This window comes from Equus caballus, chromosome 22, assembly GCF_041296265.1.
Source record: "Equus caballus isolate H_3958 breed thoroughbred chromosome 22, TB-T2T, whole genome shotgun sequence".
Classification (NCBI taxonomy): Eukaryota; Metazoa; Chordata; class Mammalia; order Perissodactyla; family Equidae; genus Equus; species Equus caballus.
The window spans coordinates 38,304,793-38,332,416 of record NC_091705.1 but is presented as its reverse complement, the minus strand read 5'-3'; the positions used below and the strand labels follow the sequence as shown (position 1 = coordinate 38,332,416).

The 27,624-nt window shown below is 45.3% G+C and overlaps 1 protein-coding gene across 2 annotated transcripts in view; it reads right to left on the bottom strand.

The window, feature by feature from the left end:
- ARFGEF2 (ADP ribosylation factor guanine nucleotide exchange factor 2) overlaps positions 1–27,624 on the bottom strand; it is a 106,157-nt gene that overhangs the window by 74,378 nt on the left and 4,155 nt on the right. For both annotated transcript variants that reach the window (XM_005604772.4, XM_070246888.1), the window contains exons 2-6: positions 16,776–16,806; positions 16,008–16,131; positions 9,446–9,592; positions 8,358–8,537; positions 7,774–8,008 (exon numbers count right to left, since the gene is read on the bottom strand). In XM_005604772.4, coding sequence (XP_005604829.2) covers positions 7,774–8,008; positions 8,358–8,537; positions 9,446–9,592; positions 16,008–16,131; positions 16,776–16,806 — 717 coding nt within the window. The remainder of the gene's footprint in view (positions 1–7,773; positions 8,009–8,357; positions 8,538–9,445; positions 9,593–16,007; positions 16,132–16,775; positions 16,807–27,624) is intronic.

Below are 27,624 nucleotides of genomic sequence, written 5' to 3'. Positions count from 1 at the left end.
AAAAATAGGGGCCAGCCCAGCGGTGCAGTGGTTAAGTTCGCATGTTTCGCTTCAGCGGCCCGGGGTTCACCGGTTCAGATCCCGGGTGTGGACAGGGCACCGCTTGGCAAGCCATGCTGTGGCAGGCATCCCACATACAAAGTAGAGGAAGATAGGCACGGATGTTAGCTCAGGGCCAGTCTTCCTCAGCAAAAAGAGGAGGATTGACAGCAGATGTTAGCTCAGGGCTAATCTTCCTCAAGAAAAAAAAAGAAAGAAAGAAAACAGTGGTGAGAGAAGAAAAGATAGAAAGATACTCCATAAATTCTGGTGTGACCTAAAGCCATCAATTTTGAAATCAATGGGATGAACCATCTCAGAGACTTTTTGAAATTCCCAGCTTGCTCCTGTGCTGCACGCATCAATAGCCTTTAAGAAGCAGGGCAGTTCGGGACTGAACCAGCTAGCTATCAGACAGGGAGAGATACTGATAAAGGCAAGCGAAAGTACTGGAACTCTCATCCTCTTTGAAACATCCATAGGCTTCCATGACCTGGGCTATGTCATAGGGAATGGAGGACAAAGCAAGAACTGTGGCCACCAGCCCATCCAGCTCAGAGTCACGCTGTGGGGAAGTCCCGTCTGGGTTAGCAAAGCAGTCTTCTGAATAGTCAGTCAGAGGTGTGCTCTGGGGGTCTGAAACTCTGGGGAGAAGAGGGCCTCTGTCAGCAAGGTCTCTAGGGGCTGTAGCTCTCTTCCTCTTGGCTGGGCAGGCGCGGGCTGGAAGCCCTTCCTGCTCTTTCCACTCACTCTTTCTCCATTTAACTCAGCGGTTCTTAAACCAAACCTTCACTACACTGTATTGTAAATGGATTTTTGATGCCAGTGACTCCTGGGTGACATAATCTGGAAACTGAGTCAAACTAAACAGCGCTTCCAGCTCTACCTTCTGATTGGGGGTGAATGAGGTACACTCTCGGCTTCTCTTCGGTTTGTCTGGTGGTGCGGCTGCCATTGCTGCTTGGCGGTTAAGCAGCCTTTCTGTAGGCATCCAGTTGTCCTCATATGTTCTCTGGTGAAAACAATTCCCATTGTAGCAGGTAGATGGGATATTCACTGGAGGCCAGATGGCTGATGGCATGGTTGCATCTTGGATTCCCACAGGCTGGGAAATGCCTCTAACATAAGAGTTTCCAAAATACGGTACATCCATTCTAACGTGTTGTAGGCCACCAGACAGTGAAGAATGAAGAAAACTCATATTGGGACGGAGTGTCCTAAGACAGGATTATACAAACCCAGATGGTGTAGCCTACTGGACAGCCAGGCTATATGACCCTAGGCTTATGGGTCCATCGTCATATATGCAGTCCATCTGTGGTTAACAGATTGAGTCACAGGATAACTCAGTGCCAAGTGGGATCCTGGATTTGGTCCTGACGCACAGACTCTGCAGTCTCGGATTCCTCTTCTGCCTGTATGCCTTTTGAGGAATGTCTACTGAGGTCCTTTGACTATTTTTCAATGGGGTTATTGTTTTTTTTTGCTATTGAGCTGTATGAGTTTCTTATATATTTTGGATATTAACTCCCTTATCAGGGATAAGGATATCCTTATCATTATACGGTTTGCAAATATTTTCTCCCATTCTATAGGTTGCATTTTTACCCTGCTGATTGTTTCTTTTGCTGTAGCTATGCACTGTTTTTTAAGACTGCTGAATTAGCTGCAAACATTTAAAAACTGGGAGACATCATAAAAATCCAGATCTGGCTTCTATTAAAAAAAAAAGACTATCTGGCAACACTGGGCCACAACTGGCTGGAACCAGGAGCAGCTGCCCTCTTTATCCAGGGCACCAAATCTACAGATATCCTGTTGTCTCAGTCCTCACCACTCCCAACTGTCTCTCCTCCGCGGAGGCCAAGTGCCAGTCGCCATCACACTTGGACAAGTGTTGTTAAAGTACAGTGAGGAGAAAAGCACTATGTGTCTAGTAACACGTTTCTGTCAAGAGTAGGAAAAATGGAAGAATGACAGGGAAGGGTCTTTTAAGAACAGCAGAGAGAAAATGTTCCTTTGTGGAAGTGACTTCAGCACACTGATTAAAAGTGAGGGCTCTGGAGCCAGCGTGCCTGGTTCAGGTCCCTGCTCTGCCACTTCCCAGTGGGAATACTCAAGTTACTTAACTTCTCAAGCCTCAGTTCCCTCAACGGTAAACTAAGATGATTACAACATCACTTCCCTCATAGGGCCTTGTGAGAACTCAATGAGATAATAAACATGAAGTGTTGAAGACAGTGCCTGAAAAGAGTGGGCACTCAAACAATGTTTCTTAGGCCTGTGTGTTTCATATGTAGTGTCACTCTGTTAAGACATTCGCGATGTCCTCATGACAGAAGCCTGCTCATTTCTGTCATCTGCCTGGCCCTGGAGACTAAGTCAATATTGAAATTTCCCAGCTAACAATATTGAGAGAAGTTTCAGTTAAAGCCTCCATTATCTTTCATTCTGAAGGAGAAAAATAAAATCTCCATTTCAACGTGGATCTCCTCTTCTCACTGCAGCTTCCCCATTTAAACAGCATCAGGATCATGATTTTTTGGAGGGATAAGAGTGTGTAACTCATTCTCCTTGACAGGCTAGATCCACAATAGCACTCGTGCACAATCAAAATAGTCTCAGGCCAGGAGGGGGCGGGAGAGTCGGGAAGGCCTAAGTCCGGCAGAAAGTGCCCGCAGAGGGAGCTGCTGCTGAGGAATCCCGATGGAGGCCCAGCAGCAGCAGGACTCCACAGGGTAACCCTGGAGCGCTTCCCCTGCTGACGCGACAGCCTGGGGTAGGTCTCAGAAGAGGCTTTTCTGGGTGTTATAATAACCACTGAGAAGACTGCAGTGTTTAAGTTTCAAGCACGCTATGAAAATGTTAGACAAATCAAATCAAATCAAATCCTTGCAAGATTCAAAGAGTATACTTAAGAAACATTCGTTTTGCCGGTTCCCTGGGTTGCTCAGCAGTCACCACCTGGCCATTACAGACTAGCACCAGATCCTACCTGTTTCACAGACTCTGTCCCCAAGAAAAATATGAAGGTCATCTTGAACAGGTTCAGATAGGACAAACCTTTGCTGCCATGCCCTCCCTAGCCAGCTGGAGAACAACCCTGGCGGCAGGCACTGCCAGTTACCTACCTCATATCTTTCTTCCTAACAATGCTCTAATTTTGTTTCAGAAGGGACTGTGCCTACATTTCCTGGCCTTCCTAGCAGAAAGAGAGTGGTCGTGTGACAAAGTTCTAGCCAATGAGGGGTAAGCGTAAGTTACCGGGGAAGGCATCAGCTTCCAGGAAGCCTCCTTAGAAAGAGGCGTGACTCAGCTGGGAGCCCTTTCATCCTACCCTCTTCCTCCTACCCTCTTCCTCCTTCTTCCTGCCTGGAACAAAATGGCAGCACTGGAACCACAAGGTGACCTTGAGGATGGAAATTACACGTGAAGAATAATGGGAACAAATAAAAGGAATCTGAGACAGGTCTTCCCATGTCCTTGTTTTCCAACCAATTAAGTAGGGACCATGGGGGATGGGCGCAGGTGGCGTAGTAAGATGCATTAACTCACTCGTTCAATCAACCAATTGAGTACCTGTGTTTTTGGCACTGTTCCAGGCATTTGGAATATACATCACTGTTTAAAACAAAGATTCGTATCCTCAAGGTGCTTAACATTCTAGCTGGGGGTAATAAAGAATTAAATTATACCTACAGTGCTAGGGAAAAAGTAGAGTGGGAGAAGGCAGATCTGGGGCAAATGTGAACACATGGTAACAAAAATACTAAAGGGAAAAAAACCAGGGAGCCACAAACCCATACGGTTCCTTGACAGGAAGAAATACATTAGGTAACAATGTCTCAAAATAAACGCATTACATTACACTACATTGCATAGCTGATAAAACCATTGTAAACCAATGAGCTGAAATGCCTCCCTATAAGGCAGCTGTGTCAAAAACAAGTCAAAAAGGAGGGGATCTGTGGGTACATTTTGTTATTTTTCTATTAGCCTGACACTGCTTTTTTTTTGTCAACAAAAAATAATAAAATTCCTACAGCAGAGGATCTGGTATTGCTAACATGGAAAAGAGGCTTACTTTTTGCACTGTTCCCACCGGCTTCACATCTGATTACCATCTGAACTATTTGCTATTCTTCTTTAACTCATTTTTCTAAGGTGAAACTTATTTGAAAGATAATGATAGCAAACACATATTACATAGCCATAAGGGCCAGACATTGCTCTCAACGAATTCTCACAAACCTATAAGATAGGTACTCACTGTATCCTCATTTTACAGATGAGGAAACTGAGGCTCACAGAGGTTAAAGATTTTACCCAAGATCACAGAGCTACCAAGTGGTGGAGTCATGATCTGAAACAAGGCTGTCTGAGCAGAACCTCCATATGGCTGAGGGAAGATAAATTTTCTCTACTTTATAGTACGTAAGAGTTGGGTTGTTTTTTCCATAAAGAATGAGACGCAAAAAGAAAAACGGAAGAGAGAAATCTGTAAACACATAGGTAACTGTGTACCAACAAAAGCTACATATTAGTTGTAGAAATGTAAAAATACTAATGTGTAATGTTGGGAGTTAAACAGTCAATCTTAAAAATGAACTTAAAAGAAAATGGGAAGTGAGTGCTAAGGGGTACAGGGTTTCTTTCGGGTATGAGGAAAATGTTCTAAAATTGATTGTGGTGATTATTGCACAACTCTGTGAACATACCAAAAAGAACTGAATTGTACATTTTAAATGGAGAACTTATGGTATGTGAATTGTATCTCAATAAAGCTGTTTTTTTAAACAACTGACAAGAATAGCTGGGCAATCAGGCGGTGCGAGAATGGTAAGGTCTCCCAGGGAAGGCTGGCTGGCTGTGCCCAAAAGTTTGAATTAGCTAGCACGTCTGAGGCTCAAAAATCTCATAGTGGGAGTCTACAAAGAGCGATCTGACGCACTTCTTGGACAGGCTGATAACACTGACACATTGATGTTGATTTACTAATTTGGGATGAAAAACTGCTAAAGGAAAAGATGCTCAGGTCTGTTGGTGAATTGTCTCTGGCTATACAAATTTCACTGGGAGGCAAATTATCCCAGGAAGGCCATGGGGAGGGTTCCCAGTTAGTTAAGCAGGAAAACGTATGTTGCGTGCAAATCAGTGAGCACGGCGCCTGGCTCAGTGACCAGCCAGGTAGAGGTGGCTACATGATGGTGACTACTTCTGGATGGAACCGAAGGAGAGCTGGATGTGTCACCTCTATCACAGAGGCCTCAAGTCTGGGCCCAACGGGCCTGACGGCCTGGACTCTGGCCAGGGCACTCTCCCCTGGGCGGGCACCTCCATGGCCAGCCTCTCAGGCTGTCAACCCCTTTTTCTGAAGGACCTCTTCTTCCTTTAGAGCCACATCTTGATAAGTGGAAGCCATTCGTTCTTTTTGAGGGTGATGGCGCAATTGGATTCCCACGTTCTTGGGAGAAGCCTTGAGGGGTACACCAAATACTGGCAACAAAATCCACAGCAACATGCTAACTGCAAATCCTCTCCTTGTTACAGCAGAATTTTAAGTTACTGTATTTCTAAATAACTATTTTCTAGAAATCAAGTTTTTCCCCCCATTCATTCAAAAAATGTATTTACTGAGTGTCTACCATGTGTGCTGGGCACCATTCCAGGTGCCGGGAATACAGGGCGAACAGGGCGGCCTAGCTCTCAGACGGAGAACAAGTAAACACAACCTCTTCAGTATTTCAGGTAGTGATGAGCGCTAAGAAGAAAACAAAAAGAGGATGATGGGACAGAAGAGATGGGGAGCTTGAGAGAGGGGGATCAGTGTGAACCAAGAGACATGAAGATAAAAGGGGGGCAGGGTGGGGAAGGGACAGTAAGTGCAAAGGCACCAAGAGCAAGCATGGCACTTTCAAGGACCAGAAACACTGGCTGCGCACTGTGTAACAAACAAGCGGAAAAGAGGCATAGGAAGGGGACGGGGGACACAGGGGCCAGGTCACAGGGCCCTGGAAGCCCTGGGGGCAGTGCTGGCACAGATTTCACTCGGAATGGGATAGGATGGGAAATTACCAAAGGAATTTAAGCAGAGGAGGGTCGTGATCTAATTCATGCTTTTAAGAGATCACTTTGGCTGCTGTGTAGAAAATGGGCTGTGGTGGAAACACTTCATGCAGCGCAGAGGCCAGCTTTTACATCTGCACAGATATACTTACTACAGGGTGTTTAAATATTAATACTTATACATTGACCACATCCTGATAAGGGTTACAGTAAAAACCCAGTCCTTGCCCTGAGACCTAAGAAGGCAAAGATGACGACAGATATCAAGGGTTGGCCAGGAGTTTCCGAGCACCTTCCCTAAGACACAACAGCAGGATGGAGTAGATGGCAACTCTGTGCTCACCCTGAGACACATGCAATTCTTAGTGGCAACTTTCTCTTTTGTCCTTTCCTTGCGTGAACTGATACAGAACAACATTTTAGCAGCAACAGTGGGTCTGCTCCTCTACATGCCAAGCACTTGGGTAAACTGTAGAGGAACAAAGCTGCTCAAATACGTGCACTTTAGTAGAGAGCACACTACCAACAGAAACCATTACCCATGATGTGACAGAAGAAGGTATGGTCAGATATTTCACGTACAACAACCAGCTAGAGTAAAGAACTATTTGACAGAATCACTTCGGAGGTGCATTCCAGAAAAAAACATGAATTTTGGATCTAGTTCATACAAATTGCCCAGGGAAAGATGCAAATATAAGAAATAATCTCATGAAAATACAATCCACGATTTTGTGCCTGATTTTTTTTTTTTAAATCACTGGTTTATCATGTGTTCTCAACCTAAATAGAAATTTCTTTATTGTGGGGATGATTATTTCAAAATCCAAATAATATAAAGGTAAAAGTCAAAAATCTCATATCTACTGTACAATTTACTTGTAACTTTCCACTCTCTTTGATATTCATAAGCATGTATATTTACATTCATAATGCATACTTCCATGTGCAGTGTCCCATAACAGACTTTTTCCTCTTAATAGCAATTAATGTCATCCCATGGAAGTAAATATGTGTAGATCTATTTGATCTTTTACCAGTTTCATGCTTGATATTTTATTTACTTTAAGACTATAATCAGGTGTGGAATATCGCTTTCATTTAAAAAAGCAAACAAAAACCTGTAACGTACTTGACCACAGAAGCAGCAAACAAAGCTGTCCATGTGTATATCTGTAGCCATCTGTGTGTCTACCCATCCACCCACCTTCTCGCTCCTTTCACAGATGTCTACGAGTACATATCAACTGCCAGGCAGTGGGCAAGGCAGAGAGATTGCAGGTATACATGACAGATGAGGTCTTTGTCCTCCTTGGGGAAGATGAAACAGACACCGAACGACTAACCACCCAAACAATTAACTACTGGGAAATAAGTGTCCCAAACTGGACCCACCACACTGAAGCTGAGATCAAGCAGCAGTAGCCAGGTATACTGCAGGAACTATCCAGAGAAAACTACACAGCTGACAAGGAGACATTAGACACCAAGGTCTCGCTAGTTACATTCCTTAAGAGAAAAGGTAAGGGGAAGTCAAGGGGAGGCCCAGAAACAGACAGCTGCTTTCAGAGGTTTCCTGCAGATGATACCAGCCAACTCCTTTATATGCCCCACAGACACAGGATGATTCTCTCTCACAGCTGGAAAGGGAGAGCGCATGTGGCGTACCTGGTAAGGATGGGCCTCCTTCTCTGGGCGCGTCTCCGTTCTCAGAGCTCACTTTTCCAGAATCACTCCCAGCATGTTCACCATTGGTTAAATCTGTCTTTTCAGGAGTTGTTGGTTTGCTCTGTGCCTGGCTCTGTTTCAAACGACTGGACTTTGGGGACACTGCTGCAGCCTGGATCACAGGGGACTGGGGTTTCGACTGGGTTGGTTTTTCCAATTCTCTGGCCTCCTGCAACTAAAAGGCAACAAAAAAGGAATTTAATCTAAACGGTCCCAGCATTTTAATAAGGAATGGAAAAGATGACAGCCTGTTGCTTAAAAAATTCCCAAACAGAAGCATAAAATTTAAAAAAGGAAATAAATTCCTTTGATAAACTCAAAGCAAATTCTGAATGCAAATTTCAAAACCCATGCTACACTCTCTCTGCTTTTTAAAGCAGGAACAAAAGACAGGGCAGAGAATTCAGAGGAAGAGGGGATACAAATGCTAGTGAGTCTTCGCCTGGCACGGAGGCCACACGTGGAACAGTCCACAGCATCGGACGATGTCCCGCCCCCAGCAGCTGAGAGCTGCTGCCACTCACCACTTGGTTTTCCATGCGGGTGAAAATGACGTTCAGCATCTGAGTAAGGGTAGCCTTGGCAGTCGTTTGATTGATGAGATTTTTGCTGGCCAAATAGATATTGTAACATGTCCTAACTGTCTGCAGGATGGTGCCCTCGTGAATTTCAATGTGTGGGGACGTCACCGCTGTCAGAAGAGCCTGAAACAAGAATTCGCAACCTGCACCTTCACCAAGACCCACCTCCTCCCCATCCTCCCACAGTCAAACTTTTCTACAGGGTTTGGCTTCATAAATTTTAAGATGGCTCTGCAAACTAAACTGGAGTCAACTCCTCATTGCTTTGAGTTTAAAGATAATAAACTTCACAAAATCCAAATTATTCGAAGTAATTAAGTTGTGCTGAAGTAAGCTTTCTACCAGCTTACTTTTTAAAAAGCCAAAATACAGACACTTCTCTCAGGAGGGAAAATGCTCCAACTTGATCACCTCTACATTCATCACAAATATACATGTTTTGATGGGCAGTCAGTTTCCCAGCTCCCGGTGAGTTTTCAAGGAGCTTTAGGAAAGGTGTGGCTAACACGGAACCATCCCTCACAAAGTCAACACACTCAGGACTTAAGATGCGGAATGTTGGCCACACCCATCCTGATCCTGCTCTCCCAACAAGCAGACGGTGCCACCCCATGTCAAACCACTCCTGGCAGCAGACACGGAATAGGGAAGTACAATGGGGGGAGACCAGAGGACAAGGGCAAACTGGTGATAAGAGTATCAAGGAGGACCTCCTGAGAAATGGTAGACTGCGTATCCAGAATTTCAAGGGGAAAGACCAGAGGATTTCAAGCCAATTTAATTCACAAGCAATTTACGTTGTTATTAGCGGAACTGTTTACTTTGAAAACACACCTGGCTCCACTCTTCTTGTCTCAGTCCACGCTAACACATTCTGACGTGTAACAAAAGATCTAAGTGATGCTTACATTTTTCTGCTCTGGCTCAGCACCACCCGAGACAACCAACACATGGTACCTCAAAAATCCCAATTCCCAAAGGGGACTAACTTTCTAACTTAAAATCCAGACTGGGCAAACAAACAGAAATACCTTAATTATTTGTAACTGAACTCCTTCATCTGTCTGAGGGCCCTGAAAACAATTGCAAATGGTTTCAACGATCCTGTCGATCAGCCGCTTCCCGGGAGCACCGCTGTCCGGGGCATTGCCGGTGATGTGTCCATATGCGATGAGTTTCTAAGCACAGAAAGGAGAGAGGTAAGAAGCTTCTGCCTGGCCAGCACTGACTGAGCCGTCCATGGCAGGAAAACACAGGCAGCCAGCACAGCCTCCAACTTCCGGTTCCCACAGCTCCCTCTACTCCCTGCGGCACGGCGGGCACAGACACCCGAGAGGGCAGCGTCCATCCTGTCTCCCAATGGCACAAGAGCCCCAGGAGGGTGAAACAGTGTCCCACGGAAGAGACAAGATGTAGAACAGTCCCCGGTACACAGCCACTTGTGAGAAAAATTGAGGGATTAACGGCTATACACAATAGACACAGAAGTCGTCAGTTGTAGCCTAGAGCTGGGGAGATGAGAGGAAAATGGGGAGTGACTGCTGATGAGCACTGGCTTTATTTCTGAGGTGATAAAGATGGCCTAAAATTAGACCGTGGAGATGGTGGCACAATTCTGTCAATATACGAAAATCACTGACCTGCACACCTTAAATGGGTGAACTGTATGCATGTGAATTCTATCTCAAGCTATTAAAAAAAATTTATGTATTTTTTTTCTTTAAATGTAAAGATACCCAAGAAACTAATGATAACATGTTTTGCTTGAGGGGGGAACTAAGTAGCCATGGCCAGGAGTGGGACTAAGACACTTTATAGTACATGCTTTCATTCTTTTTAAATGTTGAATCATGTCAGTATATTTTTTATTCCAAAAATTAAAGTAACAACACTAACTGAATTTCGCACCTATGTCATCAAACACTGCGTGTCACCCACATGACTGAAAAGATAAGTGGCTGCTTGGGCCATGCCCGCACAGTCAGGGGACAGACAGGTGTGGACAAGCGCCACCTTTCAGAGGCAGCCTGACTGTGCCACCTTCCTGACGACCTGGATCTGGATTTCATCATGCAGAAAGAATCAGAGAGCTGGAAGGGAACTCAAAGGTCAGGGGCAGAATGATTTCCAAGCCTGGCTGAGATTCAGAATCACCTGAGGGAGCTTATTCAAAATAGATTCCTGGACCTCTACCCAGACCCACTGCACCAGAACTTCCAGAGTGGAGCCCGGGGATCAGTGTTTTTCTCCAACCTATCCAGGTTATTTTGATGGTTGACCAGATAAAAGAAACTGGTCATCTGACACAGCCCCTCTTGGATACATGAATTCTAAGGCATTCTCTGCTTCCAGGGAATTACTAAAAAATGCTGTTCTGTGTTTAGTAATTCTCTTCCAGGACTTACTAAAAAATGAGTTCTTTGTATTTCTTGGTTTCCGGCTTGCCACATTCTTGCCTCTACCTGCACAAAGCGACACAAGCTCCTGAGGTCATCTACAGTGCCACTATCACCGCGACAGGAAAACTCCCCAGCCTGCAGCAGACTGACGCCACTTCTCAATGGCTTTTCCCCATCATTAGCTACGAAAGCGCTGCCACTCAATAAACAGAAAAAAAAACATTAAGAGAGAGTGACTGAGAGTAGAAACGTGATACTGCTGGATCAAGTGACTGAAGGAGCAGGAGAGGCCCGCACACAGTCTGCCCATCAAGGCCAGCCCCAGAGATCTCCAGATGGGGGTGAGGCTGGGGAGAAGTGAACTGTGTTTCTGAAGAACAAGTCAAGACGCTCTTTACCTCATCCCTCTCATTGCTGCTGCATATGCAGACTTCCGAAGAGGGCAGCGCCGGCTACCCGGTAAATGGGCTCTGGTTTCTGATATTGCTTACTCCTGACTCCTAATGGACTCAAGTCCCTTTTGTATACTGGGTTATGAGTGGGATGGTCTATGAACTTCTAAAATGTGAATGTTGAAAAGCACGCCCCACAAAACCCAATACTAATGCTGCAAAGCAAAGATGGATGTGTATTACTGGATATTTAATTTGAGTAAGAAAAAAAACTGGAAGTATTCTCCCCTCCACAGATTCTTTAAAGGGCATATTAGCCTTCAAAGTGAAAAGAGTTTTAAGTATGATTTTACTCTCTCGTCTGTGTAGTGAGACTGGGCCAGAAGAAACCAGAGTTCCTGCGTCCTGTGGGTCTTTCCAGTCCTGCCTTCTCACCCTTCCCTGGGCCAGGCACTGTTCTGGGCACTAGGGGTAGTGAATAAGACGGTCCTTTTTCTCAGTTTATATTCTCCAGGGGGAATAGACCAAAGCCAAAAATCCCGACTAGGACCTACAGGCCCTGTGGGATTTGTAGAGATTTTGAAAAAAGCAAGTTGCAGCAATAATGCATAGCATTATCTCATTTTTGGAAAATAAAAACTGCGGGGGAGTGTAAGTATTTTTGTAACTGCACAGAAAAAAGCCTGGCGACCTATCGAGTCCAGCAGCATGAGTGTGCTTGGCAAGCTCACCTGAGGACAGTGTTTAGTACAGGGAGGGAGGCGGGAGCTACCGGCAGGTTTAAGCAAAGGATTAATGCGATGCGATACACTTCTAAAGGCTCCCCAGACCCCTGCATGGAGAACAGGCCGAAGGGCACCAGGAGTGGAAGCAGGGGGCCAGTGCAGAAGCTACTTCAGCTGTCCGGGGGAGATGCTAGTGGCTTAGACTTTGGGGGAGGGGGGAGCGATAGAGACAGAGAGTAGAAGTGCCTGCCTCATTCCCTGCTGACACAACGAGGGGATGGGAAGAGGGACAGCGGAGGGAGGGCTTTGGGCAGCTGGCCTATTGATACATGTGCCCAGCAAGGCTGCTTTCACAGGAATGTTCACTGTAACCCTCTCTGTCAATGCCCCTCCACAGGGCAAGGGACAGATAAAACGGTGGCATAAAACACCACTGTCAGTCAAAAGGAATGCCCTATATTTGCATGCAGCAACATAGCTAGATCTTAGAGACACCACTGAACACAAAAAGCAAGCTGTTGAAAAATGTGCATAAGTGATACCATTTACGGAAAAAAAGAAAGAAAGAAAAAAAGACAGAAAGCAAACCATAACAGGCAAATGGGTTTGGGACTAGTTATCCAAGGGACTTTAGCCTTATCTGTAAAGTTCTAAAAAATTTTTAATAGGGAATGTAGTCATGTACAACTTATATAATTACAAATGGATTTTTAAAGTGTATATTAAAAAATCCAAAATTTCCTAGAAATAAGAGCTCAAAGATAATGCTTGTGGTATGGGCAGATAGCTTAGACCAGTGGTTTCCTACAGCCTTCACTGGGTGTAGAAAGGTAATATTAGAACTCTATTTCTATCTATTTTTTTATCCTATCCTTTTAAAAGTTGTATTTTTGTCAGTTTTATAACATATGTAAGTTAATAACAGCAGTACATGTATATAATGTTGTAATTGAAGAAATATGAATATATTGAGAGGATATTCTACAAAAAGAATTTCATGATTGATACGTGCCCAGAAAAACCGAGAGATCGCTCACTAGCTTGGACAAGACTGAATCCTCACGCTCCTTCTGCAGGCCTGGCCTTGAGGAAGCGTATGGCAGACCCAGTGCTGGAAGAAAGGAACACAGACTCTATCACTTCACGACTGTGGGCAGGACTAGGGGCATCTCCAGGTTTCTCCCAGTGGGGAGAGGGAGCACTGAGCTAACAGTGCTCAGGGCAAACCACACCCAACCTCTGCCAGCCATCACCTTTCCAAGCTCCAAGAAGGACACCTTGAAATGCCCAGGGCAGAATGTGGATGTGTCTGCAGCTGGTTTCAATTCTGCCAAAACCAACCTTTACCCCTGGATGCTAGCCTTACATTTCCAAGAGAGAAGTTACCTCACCCACACTGGGAAAAGCCAGTCCAAAGCTCTGCAAGGACAGCCAAGAGGAAATGAAATTTTTCATTGAGTATTCCAGAGAGCACCCCATCACTTTCTAACATCATAAAAAGGACGACACATTTTGCATTTTGTATACTAACCCAAGAAATCCTAGTGTACCTATTAAATTACAGAGATGGTCCATTCTGAAAAAGAGAGCTAACCATATGCCACAAACCTCCAGACAGGTACTACACTGTTCAAGTCCTAACTCCAGTCAAGACAGTGGGCTGAGGCAAAGCAGGACGGCAAGTTTCCATCAGAAATCATACAGAGTCCCAGAAACAGACTATTTCTAGGAAAACACAGCATATTTTCAATTGACGAGGCCAGAATGACAGGGTCATAGTTAAGAGTGAAGGTCAGCAGCCTTTCTCTGTAAAGGACCACAGACTAAATATTTAGGCTTTGTAGGTCATATGGTCTCTGTTCCAACTACTCCACTCAGCAGTAGCGGCAAGAAAGCAGTCACAGGTGACACATAAACGACTGGCACAGCTGATGCTACAGACAATGTCTGTGTTCCCCCACTCCAAGCCCTAATCCCCAGTATAATGGTATTAGGAGGTGGGGCCTTCGGGAGGTGGTTAGGTTTAGATGCGGTCATGAGGACGCAGTCCTCACGATGGGATTAATGCTCTATAAGAAGAGATCAGAGAGCTGGTGCTCTCTCTTGGCCACATGAGGACATGGTGAGACTCTGGCCATCTACAAACCAGGAAGAGGGCTCTCACCAGGAAATGAGCCAGCCGGCACAGTGACCTCACCAGACTCCAGAACTGTGGGAAGTAAATGTCTTTAGTTGAAGCCACTCAGTCTGTGATATTCTGTGACATCAGTCTGAGCAGATTTAAACAGCTGTGTTTCAATAAAACTTTATTTAAAAAAGTAGGTGGCAGGCCAGATTTGGCTTCTAGTTGTAGTTTAAGGACCCCTGGTTAAACAACACAGACGGGGGTGGGGGTGGGGTGGTAAGGAAGACCCAGATATCCATCCAATCCCATCACTTTCTGGCCAGGGCAACTTGACCGAGTTGGTCACTTGATTCTCTAAGCCTCAGTTTCCCCAGTGCTAAAATGAGGATGAGAGTAAGTACCTCAGAGGGTTCCTGGGAAGATTAAACACGATAATGTGGATAAAGCTCCTAGCACAGGGCCCAGCACAGGCTAAGTGCTCAATACACGTTAGTCATTCTTCTTAGGACACCAATAATGTTAACTACCAGCACCAGTTTCAAAACCAAACCTTAACATGAGGAGAAAACAACTAAAATTAAACTAATGCCAAATTTCCTCAGAAAATGTTCCCAGCAACATATAATTTAGAAGTAGGACTTGAGCCTGCCATTTAAGAATTCTTGGCTCATTGTATGTTTCACATAGGACAATCTGTACAGAATTACATTGAATGAGAAAATGGTTTTCATTTGGAAGACGTGCTTCTGTGAAGAAACTGTCATCAATTTTCAAGTGTAGATATATCAAAGAAGAGAGATTAATAGAGTAAATATTAGACTAGAGATGCCAAAAATGTGGCACGCCCTCTGTCACTTGGCAGTCCTGTGCCTCAGCAGACATAACTCATCAATCATGACACTGTCTCAAGAAACCCAGATAAAGCTCCAGATAGCTTTTCAACGTAGCTGCTAAGCAGTCACAGTAGACAACCTAGTCACTATTCCTGTTCCAGAAAGTACTAGTAAATCGTGATCTCGTCAATACATCTTTTTAAAGTCAACAAGCTTTTTTCGTTCCTGTAGGTGGCCCACTGCGGTTAAGAACAAATCTTCTTTGAGGTAACCAGAAGCCTCAGGAGTAGATCTTAAGACAAAAACAAGAATGCTGGACCAGGAATTGAGAAACCCAAGTTGCAGTCCTGTCTCTGTCTCTCACTGTCTGTATGCCACTGGACAAGTCACCCTAACTCTTCTACTCCTGCTTCTTCATCAGTAAAAGGTGATTTATAACAAGGTTACTGGTAGCTCTAAAGACAGTCAATCCTGATTATTTGCAGGTTCTGTATTTGCAAATGTGCCCACTCGCTAAAATTTTCTTATAAGGCCCAAATCAATACTTGTGGCCATTTGTGGACACGTGCGGAGCAGTGAAAACCTCGAATCACTTGATGCACACATCCCCAGCCGGGGTCGAGCGAGGAGGCGCTCTGCTTCCTAGTGTCAGCCTTCATACTGTAAGCAGGAACAATTGTTCGATATTTGCTAATGCAGTGTTTGCAGTGACTTTACAGAACATTACCACAAATAAAAAGAATTGGTTATATCTATTTCTCTACTTGATCTCATGAATTCTAACACTATCAAAAAAGAAGTTGCATAAAAATACCTTATGTGCCCATGTGTATCAAACATTGCAATTAATGCTAAAGGTTTCATTCAGAAAAACACACATAAGAGAGACCAAGAAATATTTCTACAGAAACAAATTCTTTTTTAGCTAAGGAGGTCAGAGCCCTCTCTCATCTCTCCCTCACGAGACCTCCGTAAAGAAAGAGTTGGATTGCTCTTCTCTCCATCGCCTCTGAGCACATTCTGAGTACTAGGGTGGTCACTAGTATAGCTCCTGTGTAAGGACCACCCATGGACTGGAGAGGACTCCCCCCACCCCTTTACACCATCAAGTTATGGTACCTGCAAGCAGTCGAGGGATGTGCTGACCACTCGTGGGGACTTGGACTGGCAAGCTAGCTCGAATGGAAGGAAATACTTGTCAGCTTCAATGAAGTTTGCCTTTGGTGGTGCAGCAGCGCCAAGCCTAGGAAAAAAGCAGGCAAGGGCCAAAGAGGAGAAATGAAGAAAAAAAAGCTTGTTTTTCCTACATCTCACTCTAATTTCCCCTCCCACTTGCAATCATTTAATTAAAAGAACCTTCAAACTGCATCTGTAGGGCTAGACAATTAAAAGTTTAAACACATGTATTTGGGGAAAAACGCCAAAGTGCCCCATGCAGAGAACGAGGCCTCTGATAAGCGAGCTGTATCAAGAGCGTCCTGGACAGAAGCTTGGCATCAACCCTGTCAGAGCTGTACTGCTGCAACGTGACTAAATGGCTTCACCACTACGAAGGGGAGGAGCAGCCACGGACGAGGCAAGCCGTCCTCCTGCGTAAGGAAGCCTGACACATAAGAGAGAAGGCTGTGCCTCACCCGTCGAGAAAAGGTACAACAGCACTGACTTGCTCTTCCTCACCCTTTCCTCCAGACATGATTATTAAGCCAGTAACCTGTTACCCTGCGATCGGTTCAAACACATGCAGTCTTGCCCGACACCACGCTAGGAGAGTGTGGGCTACCTCTGAGAACCAGAAATATGAGAAAACACGCTGACATACAGGTTCCCACAGCCACTGCCTACTCATTTAACATTGTATTTCAGCGAGAAGGATGCGCCCCAACCTACCTCTGTTTTTCTATTTCTGCTTTAATTTCATCTGGTGGGGAAGAAAGAGAGGCACGTTAGGAGCAACATTTATACAAAAGAACACTTTACTGAAAGATATTCAGAAACTATTAAAAACAATTGTTATGAGATTTTTAGTATAGAAATGCTGATTTGAAGTGATAGAAAGTGATTATAATAGCAGTAATAATAGCTAGCATTTACATAGCAGTTACTATGTGCTAGGCATTGTGCGAAGTCCACGGTCCATGTTCTATTTCCATGTTCTGCAAAACGGATGTTAATAACAGCTAACACATTATGGTAATACAATAACATCTCAACTGTGTAAAAATATGCATAGGAGACTACAAACAAACATAAAATATTGAAAGCTGTCTAAGTAGTGGGATGATGATTTTTTCTCTTTTTTCACATATTCGATGATAAGCATATATACTTTTTGAAGCACTTTTAAAAAAACTGTGGTAAACATACATAACATAAAATTTACCATCTTAAAGCCATTTTTAATGTACAGTTCAGTGGTATTAAGTAAATCAATAATTGTTCAGCTAAGGCATTTACAATTTTTCTTCTAAGATTTTATTATTTTTTTCCTTTTTCTCCCCAAAGCCCCCGTTGTGGGTCCTTCTAGTTGTGGCGTGTGGGACACTGCCTCAGCGTGGCTTGAAGAGCAGTGCCATGTCCGCGCCCAGGATTCGAACCAACGAAACACTGGGCCGCCTGCAGCGGAGCGCGCGAACTTAACCACTCGGCCACAGGGCCAGCACCGGCATTTATAATTTTTATGAACTAAAATTAAAAATCTTTACCATGGAGGTTACAACCACAATGTTAAGGTCACAGAAATAAAGTGTCATTATTCAAAAATCCTAATCTTAAAGAGAGAGTCTTATTTCCAGGAGAACAAGGTTTTAGGCCATTGAAACAACAGAACACCCTATCTAAATCACGCAGAATTCCCCACACGTACTCGGTCGAACGTCTTCCTACATGTTAGCTCTGCAGGTGCACTGTCATCAAAGCGGCCCATGAAGCAGGTCTACCCTGAAGGCCATGCATTCAGACGATCTCCATAGGCCAGCCTTCCTTACACACTCTCGCCAGAGCCAGCGGTTTGGATGCGACATTGGTTATCCTAGCAACCCCAGAATACAGTTTTGGAAATTATAAATTTCCTTTTCTTGGACAACTCTATTCTAGACTGAACTTTAGGACTGAAAACTGAACAAGTGGACTCACCGGAGGTGGCAACTTCTAACCTTCCAGCCAGGCTTTCAACGTCTCCTTACTACACACGGAAGAAAACGGGAGAAACACCCAGACGACTAATAGCAATTGTTTTGCTCACGGACCGTAGAGAGCTCTGTGGCATGGCTCCTGCCCTCGAGGGACGAGAACTCAGTAAGTAGGCAGCTCCGCGTTCTAGCTGAGGCCCCCCGGCAAGGCGAGCTGAGACTGGGAGTGGCCCAGGAGATCCAGTCCATGAGGCTGGTAGCCAAGCTTTCTGTGCAGAAATCCGTATCCATAACATCAAGGCTCTGCTTAGCGGTAAGACTGTCACTGTGTGGCACGGCAGAGGGGCACTGTTGCCTGAACTCAGACATAAAGTTTCCTTCCACTCATGCTTACCTTTTAGCGTGAAGTTTAGGTGTTAAATGTATCCGAAGCAATTAGGCCTTCACTAGGGTCTGTGCTGGCCTCCGAGCTCTAAAATAATCTGTTTCGGAATGCCACTAGCGCCAAACCACCAATCGACGAATCAATCACCAGGACTGCGACTTACTCACTGAGGCACTGAGAGTAGTAAAACCAAGAGCAGAAGTTACACGCTCAAAGGCCTAAGGTGGCCAGGCAGGGAACCTCAAGGAGAGACGTGGAGTGCCCCACCACCCAACAGGGCAAGGGGCGCAGCAGCGCCTCAGCTTCAGCTGCCTGGGACCAAAATCAGATTTTAAGTGAAAGGTCTGACTGCAGTTCACAGCAACTTCAATATTTTAAAAAATATTATGGCTCAAATAAAACTGGTTTACAGGTTGCCCTGACCAGTTTGCAATCTTTGCTTTAAGGAACAGGGAAGAATCAAAGAGAAAGTATTTCATTGGCTGCAGAAAAGTAACTGCAGGGGATAAAAGTGGCTTTTAGGAACTATGACTAGGGCCCGGCCCCGTGGCCAAGTGGTTAGGTTCACGCGCTCCACTTCGGCGGCCCAGGGTTTCGCTGGTTTGGATCCTGGGCACAGACGTGGCGTCGCTTGTCGGGCCATGCTGGGGTGGCATCCCACATGCCACAACTAGAAGGACCCACAACTAAAATATACAACTATGTACCGAGGGGCTTTGGGGAGAAAAAGGAAAAATAAAGTCTTTGAAAAAAAAGAACTACGACCAGTGCTATGAAGACAAAACATTCAAGTTTTGTACAAGCTAAATGTGGCTTGGCCAAAGAGCAAAGAGCAACTAAGGAGCCAGAGGATCAGGGTTCAAGGCCAAACTCCACTAAACTTTACAGATGAAGAAACAAGATCCAGAGAGGTCACAAGCTAGTAAGTGGTGGAGTGGGACTTGAACCCAGAAAATTGGGCTCCAGAGCCGGTGTTCATAGCTTCTCAGGTACTTTGACTATCAAATAAACGCAAAGAATTACCCCATAAACTGTAAGTGAAGAACAATATAAATGCTGGTTGTGCTATCACTAAGACAAACAGTGACTGCTGTGACCAGAACTCAAAGCTCTGGTGCTCACGCTCCTCCGTGAGCCCCACCTGGCCTTGAGCAGGCTGTTGACAACCCCAGCTCTGGAATTTCCTAATCCCCTTTTCTGGCCTGCTGAGGCAGGACCACAGCGAGGGTGCACCCCGGTTTTCCAAAGGGAATGATCAAGGGCCAGAGTGACTTGCGGCCGCGGCAGTGGTGGAGCAGCACAGGGCCAGGCGAGTCCAGAACACAGAGGGCCCTCCAAGGAGAGCAGGAAAGAGGAAACTACCGGGACAGCCACTGCGGAAGGCCAAGAAACATCAACTGCGAGTTAAATGTTCACAGATTTCCTTTAGTTTTCTTAATTTACACTTAAGTATTCCCACAAGAATTAGAAATTGTTGCACTCTTCAAACCACTCAGTTAAAGAAAAAAAATTTGAAAAGTCTTCTCCGCTAGGCACAGCAGGGGTCCAGAAGATGGGAAGCCCTGGAAGGGAATGGAGAGTGGCCTGAGCTGACCTACGTTTTGGCAGATCACTCTGGCTGCTGTTTTGAGTATACAGAGGAGGGCGGCCAGGATGGAACAGGGAAGCCCATCAGGAGGCTACTGCTAATAATCCAGGCAAGCCATCACGGGGGCTTGGACCAGGGTGGAGGCTGTGAAAATAGAGAGAAGGACCAGTCTGAACCACACGAAAGCACCATTTTTACAGTCAAATATTAGTAGTTTCATATGGTCCAACCTAACAGTTGGCTTCTGGATAACAAAATATTTTTTTTCCATTAAAAAGAGGCAGAAATGCCCATCAACTGATGATTGGATAAAGAAGATATGGTGTGTATACACACACACACACACACACACACACACACACACAATGGAATACTACTCAGCCATAAAAAAGGATAAAATGGTCCCATTCACAACATGGATGGACCTTGAGGGTATTATGTTAAGTGAAATAAGCCAGATAGAGAAAGAAGAACTCTGCATGACTCCACTCATAGTGGAAGTTAAACATATAGACAAAGAGAACTGATTGGTGGTTACCAGGGGAAGGGGGGGGGAGGGCACAAAGGGTGAAGTGGTACACCTACAACATGACTAACAATAACGTACAAGAGAAATTTCACAAGGTTGTAAACCATCATAATCTTAATAAAAAGTTAAAAAAAAAAAAAAGAGGCAGAAAACGGAACAAGGAAAAGGTGTGCAGCAGGGGACCTCACAGCTTGACAGAGCCTGGTGTGGAGGAAAGAGAAGACATAGGTTTCAGACTGAGCGAGAACTAGGTTCAAATCCCGGCATGGACATCTATTAGCTGAATGATGCCAGGCGGGTTATTAACCCTCCCAGAGTCTCGATTTCCTACTCTAAAAAACGAGGACGATAAAAGGCAGTCCCATATGCTCCAGAGACTGTAACTAGGCATTTGGGTGCAGGTAATTCTCTCGATAACCCCATGAGAGAGGCATTGTCAGATTAATGGCTAAGGCAGTGTCTGGCATACAGTAGGTGGTTAATAAATGTCAGTTCTCGCGCTCTTATCTTACAACAGGAGTCAGCAATAGTGCAAAGTTTCTGGTGCCCTTGGTGGAACCAAGCAGAGCTAAGGGAAAAAAGAAAAAGAGTGGAACCCAAAGTATAATCATCACAGCTGACATTCACTAGGGCCAGGCGCCCATTTGGTCCTCAGCACAACCTGGGAAGGCAAGAGCATTCTGATCCCATAACTGCTATACAGGCGAGGAATCTGGGCACCGTCACCTGCCCACGGTCAGATCCAGGAAGTGCTACCGCACAGTCAGGATTCACACCCAGGCTGGCTGCTCCAGAGGCGACACTCCAGAGCCCCTCAATGATGAGGAGGAGGAGGATGGGTGAGGAAGAGGAGCATATGGTGGGGCACACCTGCTCGAGTTTACTGCTCCACATTTTAATAGGCACTGCTTTCCCAACTGCCAACTGGGCTATTAGCAGCAATAGATGAACAGGTTGGAGAGGAGGGAGACTCAGTGAGGTGGGGCAGCTTCAGCAGAAAAGCCACCCAGCTCATGCACACACACACCCTTCTATTCAGCGGCAACTTCGGCACCGGCTCACCTTCTTTGCTCCACTCCCAAGCTGAGTCCAACAATGACCATCACCACCTTCAACAATCCCATCACTGGTCAGCTCCCCCAAAGTCCCACAACATCCTTCGACCCTTCAACTCTCCTCACACGTCTGATCTGCCACACCCCTCCCTACTATGCAAACCAACACCGCCCTCAACTCCCTCAGCTCCCCCTCCAAGAACCTCCGCCTCCACTCCAAGGCAGCCCTGTGTAGCGGGCCACACTCTGAATCTTGTCCTCCCGTGGAATTGGGGCGCTTTCAGCTCCTTGCTGCTCTCTGCCCACAGCCTCCTCTCCTCCCAGCTGACCTACTCACCTGCTCCCAGTCGGACCCTTCTCTGGACAGTCAGACCTTGACAAGACCAACATGTCAGCTTTCCTCTTTCTTCATTTCCAGGACAGGCCCCATTAGCAGGATCATTATCTGAATGATAGGCAATCAATAGCCTTCATTTTCTCTGACCTTTAGTCTTAACTTCTGGCAAAATCCCAAACTAAGATATTACCATCTCCTTTCGACCTGTCTCTACCTAACAACCAGACCTCTGACAACAGGGCAAGTTAGTAGGTCTGTAAAGCTGTAACTGCCAAGCACAAATGGAACCCAAATATTGCCAGTTAAACTCATTTTCTGTAGCTCTCCGCATAGACAACTGCAAATGTCTCCACTCTCCTCAAATACCTCATCTCTCCCTCCTAATCGTCACCATTCCTCTTTACTCACAACAGAGGGAGCGGCCTCCTATTTCATGCAGAAATTAGAAGCCGCCACAAGGAGATCCCCTCAACCTCCTGTTAGGGAACCTACAAAGTGACCTTCTTCAGTCCCCACCCTCTGCTCCCTCCTGCTAGAAGACAGTTAGTGTCCAATCCGCTCACCTCTGTCGTCTCCCATCCCTACCTGCCTTCTCAGAAACTCCATGCTCTCCATCCCATCTAGAATCTGATTACTTCTCACCATGCTAGGCCGCCACCCTCACCCCAGGCCAAGCCACCATCATCTCCCACCCCACCCACTGCAACAGCCTCTTACCTGGTCTCGCTGCCTCAGCTCTCACCCTCTTCCCACCCATCTCCACACAGCAGCCAGGGCATTTCCTTAAAATGTAAATCAGATTACATCTGCTCAAAACAGATGATCCATAACCCTCATAATGCAAATCAGAGCACATCTGCTCCTTTGCTCAAAACTCTCCAGTGGCTTCCCATCTGTGCTGAGTAAAATCCCACATCTTCACCTTGGCCTCCAAGCCTCTCCAAGATCTGGTCCCTGCTACCCCTCTGGCCCCCCCTTCCGCCACCCGGCCCCTGGGCTACTTGCTGCATGTTCCTGTTTCAGGGCCTCTGAACTCGCTACTCCTGCTGCCTGGAACGCCCTCCCTCCCGAGAGCCGCATGGCCCACTCCCTCGCTTCCTTCAGATCTCTGCTCAATTGTCAGCCCTTCCGAGAGGCCTTCCCTCACCACCTAAAGCTGCCACCCCACCCCTCCTTGTCATTCTTTATCTCCTAACCTGCTTTATTTTTTCACTTTACTCTGATTTATTTTTCTAATCTTTCTTCACAGTATTTACCACCGGTGACATACTTGTATCAGTTCATTCATTATCTGTCTTCCCGAGGAGAATATAAACTCTCTGACAACAGAGACTTTCATCTGTTCCGTTCTAGCACCTAGGAATTCCTAGGCTCAGAGTAGGCACCCTATATTTGTTGAATGAATAAACTGTCCTTTCTCTTTCTCCCACATTACTGAACCTCTCCCTCAACTGGCTCCCTTCCCAATGACACTTAAACAAGTTCAAGTCTCTTCTACCTTTAAAAAAAGAAGAAAACAAAGGCTTCCATGATCCACATTTCCCCCTCCCCTCGACACCACAGCCAAACTCTGGAAATAGCTGTGCACCTCCCACTCATGCCTCAGCCCACAGCAGCCTGCTGTCCCCTTCAGCGCACCACCAAAACAGTTCAAGCTAAGGTCACCAACGACCCCCTTGTCTCTGCATCTGACGGGCATTTTTACAGTCTCCACCTCACTTGACTTCCCTATAGCACCTGACCTTACTGACCTCACCCTCCTTGAAATTTTCTCTACTTCCGGCTTCACTAGCACACATTCTCATCCGCCCTCTGCTCCCTGCCCCACGTCTTCTCCATCTCCTTTGCACTCAGCCTCCTCTGCCCAGCCGGGCAGGCCGGGGTTCCGCAGGCCCAGGCCCAGCTCCCCTGCCTCTCCTCTGCACCCTCTCTCCCTGGGCCATCTCATCTTCCCCCACACCTTTAATTCCCACCTAGGCTCTGAAGACTCCTAAAGGTCAATTTCCAGCCCAGGCTTGACTTATAAACATCAGGTTCATACATTCATCCACTTCCTACTCCGCCTGTCCAATTGGATGCTCCAAGGCAGGGGAAACGACACATCCAAGTCCCAACTGAGATTAACCTCCTCCCCCACCTCTCTCCAGATGGTCTTCCACACGCCATCTTCAAGAACGGCACCACCAGCCACCTACTTGGGTGAGTCCGAAACTCAACAGTCAGTCCTCTTGCTCGTGTCCTTACCCAATCCATCAACAGGTGTTGTTAGCTTTGCCTTCTAAACAAGTGGACAATACCTTCACTTTGCACTATTTCTGTTGTCACCACTCTAAGTCCAGGCCACCAACATCTCTCCCCTGGAAGAAGCTAAGTGCCTCCTCATTAGTCCCTAGGCAATCCCTCTGGTCTTCCTCTAGACGTTCTGAATACAACAGCCCAAGTGATCTTTCCAAAATACAAACTTGGTCATCCTATCACCTTCTTCCCTGCTTAGAACTCTTCAGTGTTGACTCACTGCTTTTGATCTAAAGACAAACTCCTCACCATGACCTCCAAGGTCCTGCATGGTGGGGCCCTGCCCTACCTTTCCCACCTTATCCCCAAATACTCTCCCTCCTCACTTACCACACTCCAACCACACAGTGGCCTCTTTTACTTTCTTGTTTTTTTAATTAAAAAAAATTTCATTTTGAGATAATTTAGATTCACACACACTTGTACTTTTTAGTTTCCTTAACAGTCAGTCGCACTCCTCTCTGCCACAGGGTCTTTGCATATGCCCTTCCCCCTGCTGCCAAAATGTCTCTCACCTCAACCTATTTAATTCTTATTTATCATTCAGATCTCAAGACTTCCTCAGGACAGTTTTCCCTCACCTCTTTGTTCGCTCCCTGCAAGGTTTCTCACCTTCATAGGATTTCTCAGCTTGTTGGTATGACCCCAATGATGTGATCATTTGAACAACGCCCTTCTTCCCCACTAACTGCAAACTCCCTGAGAACACAGTCCTTGTTTATTTTGCTTCCCTTGCATCATGACACCGGGTATAACACCCAAACAAACATCTTCTGAATGAACGTCAGCCTGGTTTAGTCTACAGACAAAAGGACTATATAAAGAACAAACATGCACTGACTACTCCCTAGGACTGAGGAAAAATTTAAGAATTTTATGTCCTAGGATAAGAAGGCTGTTCTCCAGACAAATCTATAAAACCTAATAAGAAAGCTAAAACATTTATTTACAACCAAGACAGTAAACCAAAAGAAGTTTCTTACAGAAAGACTCCAGGAATGAATTAGCAAACATGAAACTATTTTCTAAGATAAACTTGCTGAAAAGAAAGGCAAGTCTTTTCCTGGCAGGCCCCTAAGCCTGGTGAAAACGGTGAGGACTAAGTACAGTTCTGAGCTATTTATACAGGAGACGCCATGTACTTGCTGATTAAGGACACGTTTTTGCAAGTTCCTTCTTTTCCATACAGAATGGTCTCACTGTTTTCCCTAGCACTGCTTACAGACTCTCCCCTGAGGTTTACAAGGACAGGACAGAGCTCTAAATCATCCAGGCCCTGGCTTCACCGGCGTCGAAATGTCAGAGAGCAGCAAACACGTCCATAAACCGTAATAAGGGAGGCAGAGAAGAGGAGTGCCGAGCACCTCCTCTAACAGCGCCCACAGCGACGCCTCCAAATCTGCGCAGGTTTCTGTCAGGCGTTGTTAGTTACTCTACTGCATCAGTTCACCCAAGCTTTACAATAATCCTGTGACACAAGTAGTATCATCTTTACCATTTCAGAAAATTGAGGTGCAAGGAAGCTAAATGATTAGCCCAGGATCCAAGGACTAATCAATGAGCAAAGTTTCAAACTCAGCTCTCAATGAATTTTCTGCCAATCCAATAAATGAATGCCATTCAATAATCAAAATCTAATTTTTAGATGCTGTCTCTAGACACATGACCTCCTGAAGAATCATCATAAAGCTTTTCAACAAAAAGTAATCTGTCAGGATCCCACATCCTGTTACTCCTCAAAACTTTTATAATCTGCAGCACTCGTAAACAAAACGTCTGGGGGCCAGCCCCATGGCTGAGTGGGTAAGTTTGCACGCTCCAATTCGGCGGCTCAGGGTTTCACTGGTGCAGATCCTGGGCACGGACATGGCACCACTCGTCAGGCCATGGTGAGGCGGTGTCCCACATGCCACAACTAGAAGGACCTACAGCTACAATATACAACTATGTACCGGGGGGCTTTGGGGAGAAAAAGCAGAAAAAAAAAAAAAAGATTGGCAATAGTTGTTAGCTCAGGTGCCAATCTTTAAAAACAAACAAACAAACAAACAAACAAACAAAATGTCTAATCACAACACCAGAATTTGCTAAAATTAAAGGTTTGACTCTATATTTCAATTGAAAGCTTTCCTTTATTTGCTATGACAATTTAGGGATATTTTTTATATTTTTCAAATTTTGCACTTAGGTTCTTCCTAATGGCGAGAATAGTTATTTTGAACATATCAAAATTAGAACATCATCATCATATAGAGGAAAAACCAATTTACCGTGTATCTTATGGACATGTAAATGTTGAATATTTTTTGCCCATTTATACACAACTAAGATTTATGAATGTACTCCCTTAATTGGCTCCTCCTTCTCAATGACATTTAAAAAAGTTATTTTCTACCTTTAAGAAAAGAAGAAGAAAAAACCCTCCCATGATCCACATCTCTCTCCTCCCCTTCAAAGCACAGCCAAACTTTAGGAAACAGTTGTCTGTGCTCACTGTCTATTTCCCCAGCTCCCACTCAAGCCTCCACCCACTCCAGTCTGGTTTCCACCTTCATCGTGCCACAAAAACAGTTCAAGCTAAGATCACCAATGACCCACACGTCTCTAAAATCCCATATAACAGTTTGAGTAGAAAATCTAAAAATGGATTTTATGATTTCTATGACAGGGCAGACCATGTGTTGTAGCTGTTCCCCACCTGGTTGAGCAGATGTGGGCAAGCTGCTCTCTGAGCCTGGGTTTCCCTTTGCCTGCTGTACGCAAAGATGGACATCAATTATGTGTGCAGGATTAATACAAGAGTTTACTGCTGATGAAGAGAGATGTCTCAAATCAGAAAAACTTAATTACCCAAATGAAGCTACGGAGAAACCAGCTCTTTACTGTCATTTCTTTCTTCCTGTTAGTCCCTAAAGTAAACCAAAGACATGTGCAATACAAAGCTGCAGAGAAAAAGCTGGGATCTTTTTGCCTAGAGGCTTTCAAATACATCTCAAAATTCAACCACAGAAAAGATGGTCCCTTTACTTACTGAAACTTCCCCCAAACTTCACTGCAGCATAATAATGATTGTTTAAAGACTCCACTGAGGACTCTACACACAAGAACTTTCATGTGGACAGACATTACAGCACGGTAGTAACGGTTAAGGTCTCGGGCTCTGGAGCCAGACTGCCCGCATTCACACCCTGACAGCCCACTCCGCTGCCTGCTGGCTGAGTCACACTGGCCGACTTCTCTGGGCCTCAGTGAGGATAATAATAGTGAGGACTAAACTGCATGCAAAGCACATGGCACTGTGCCTGGAACACAGAAATGCTTAGTACATGGGAGATCCCATATAGTTATTACATAACATGTGATTTTAAAAAGTCACTCTATTGGGTGATAACAGTGCGTCAATGTAGGTTCAGCATTGT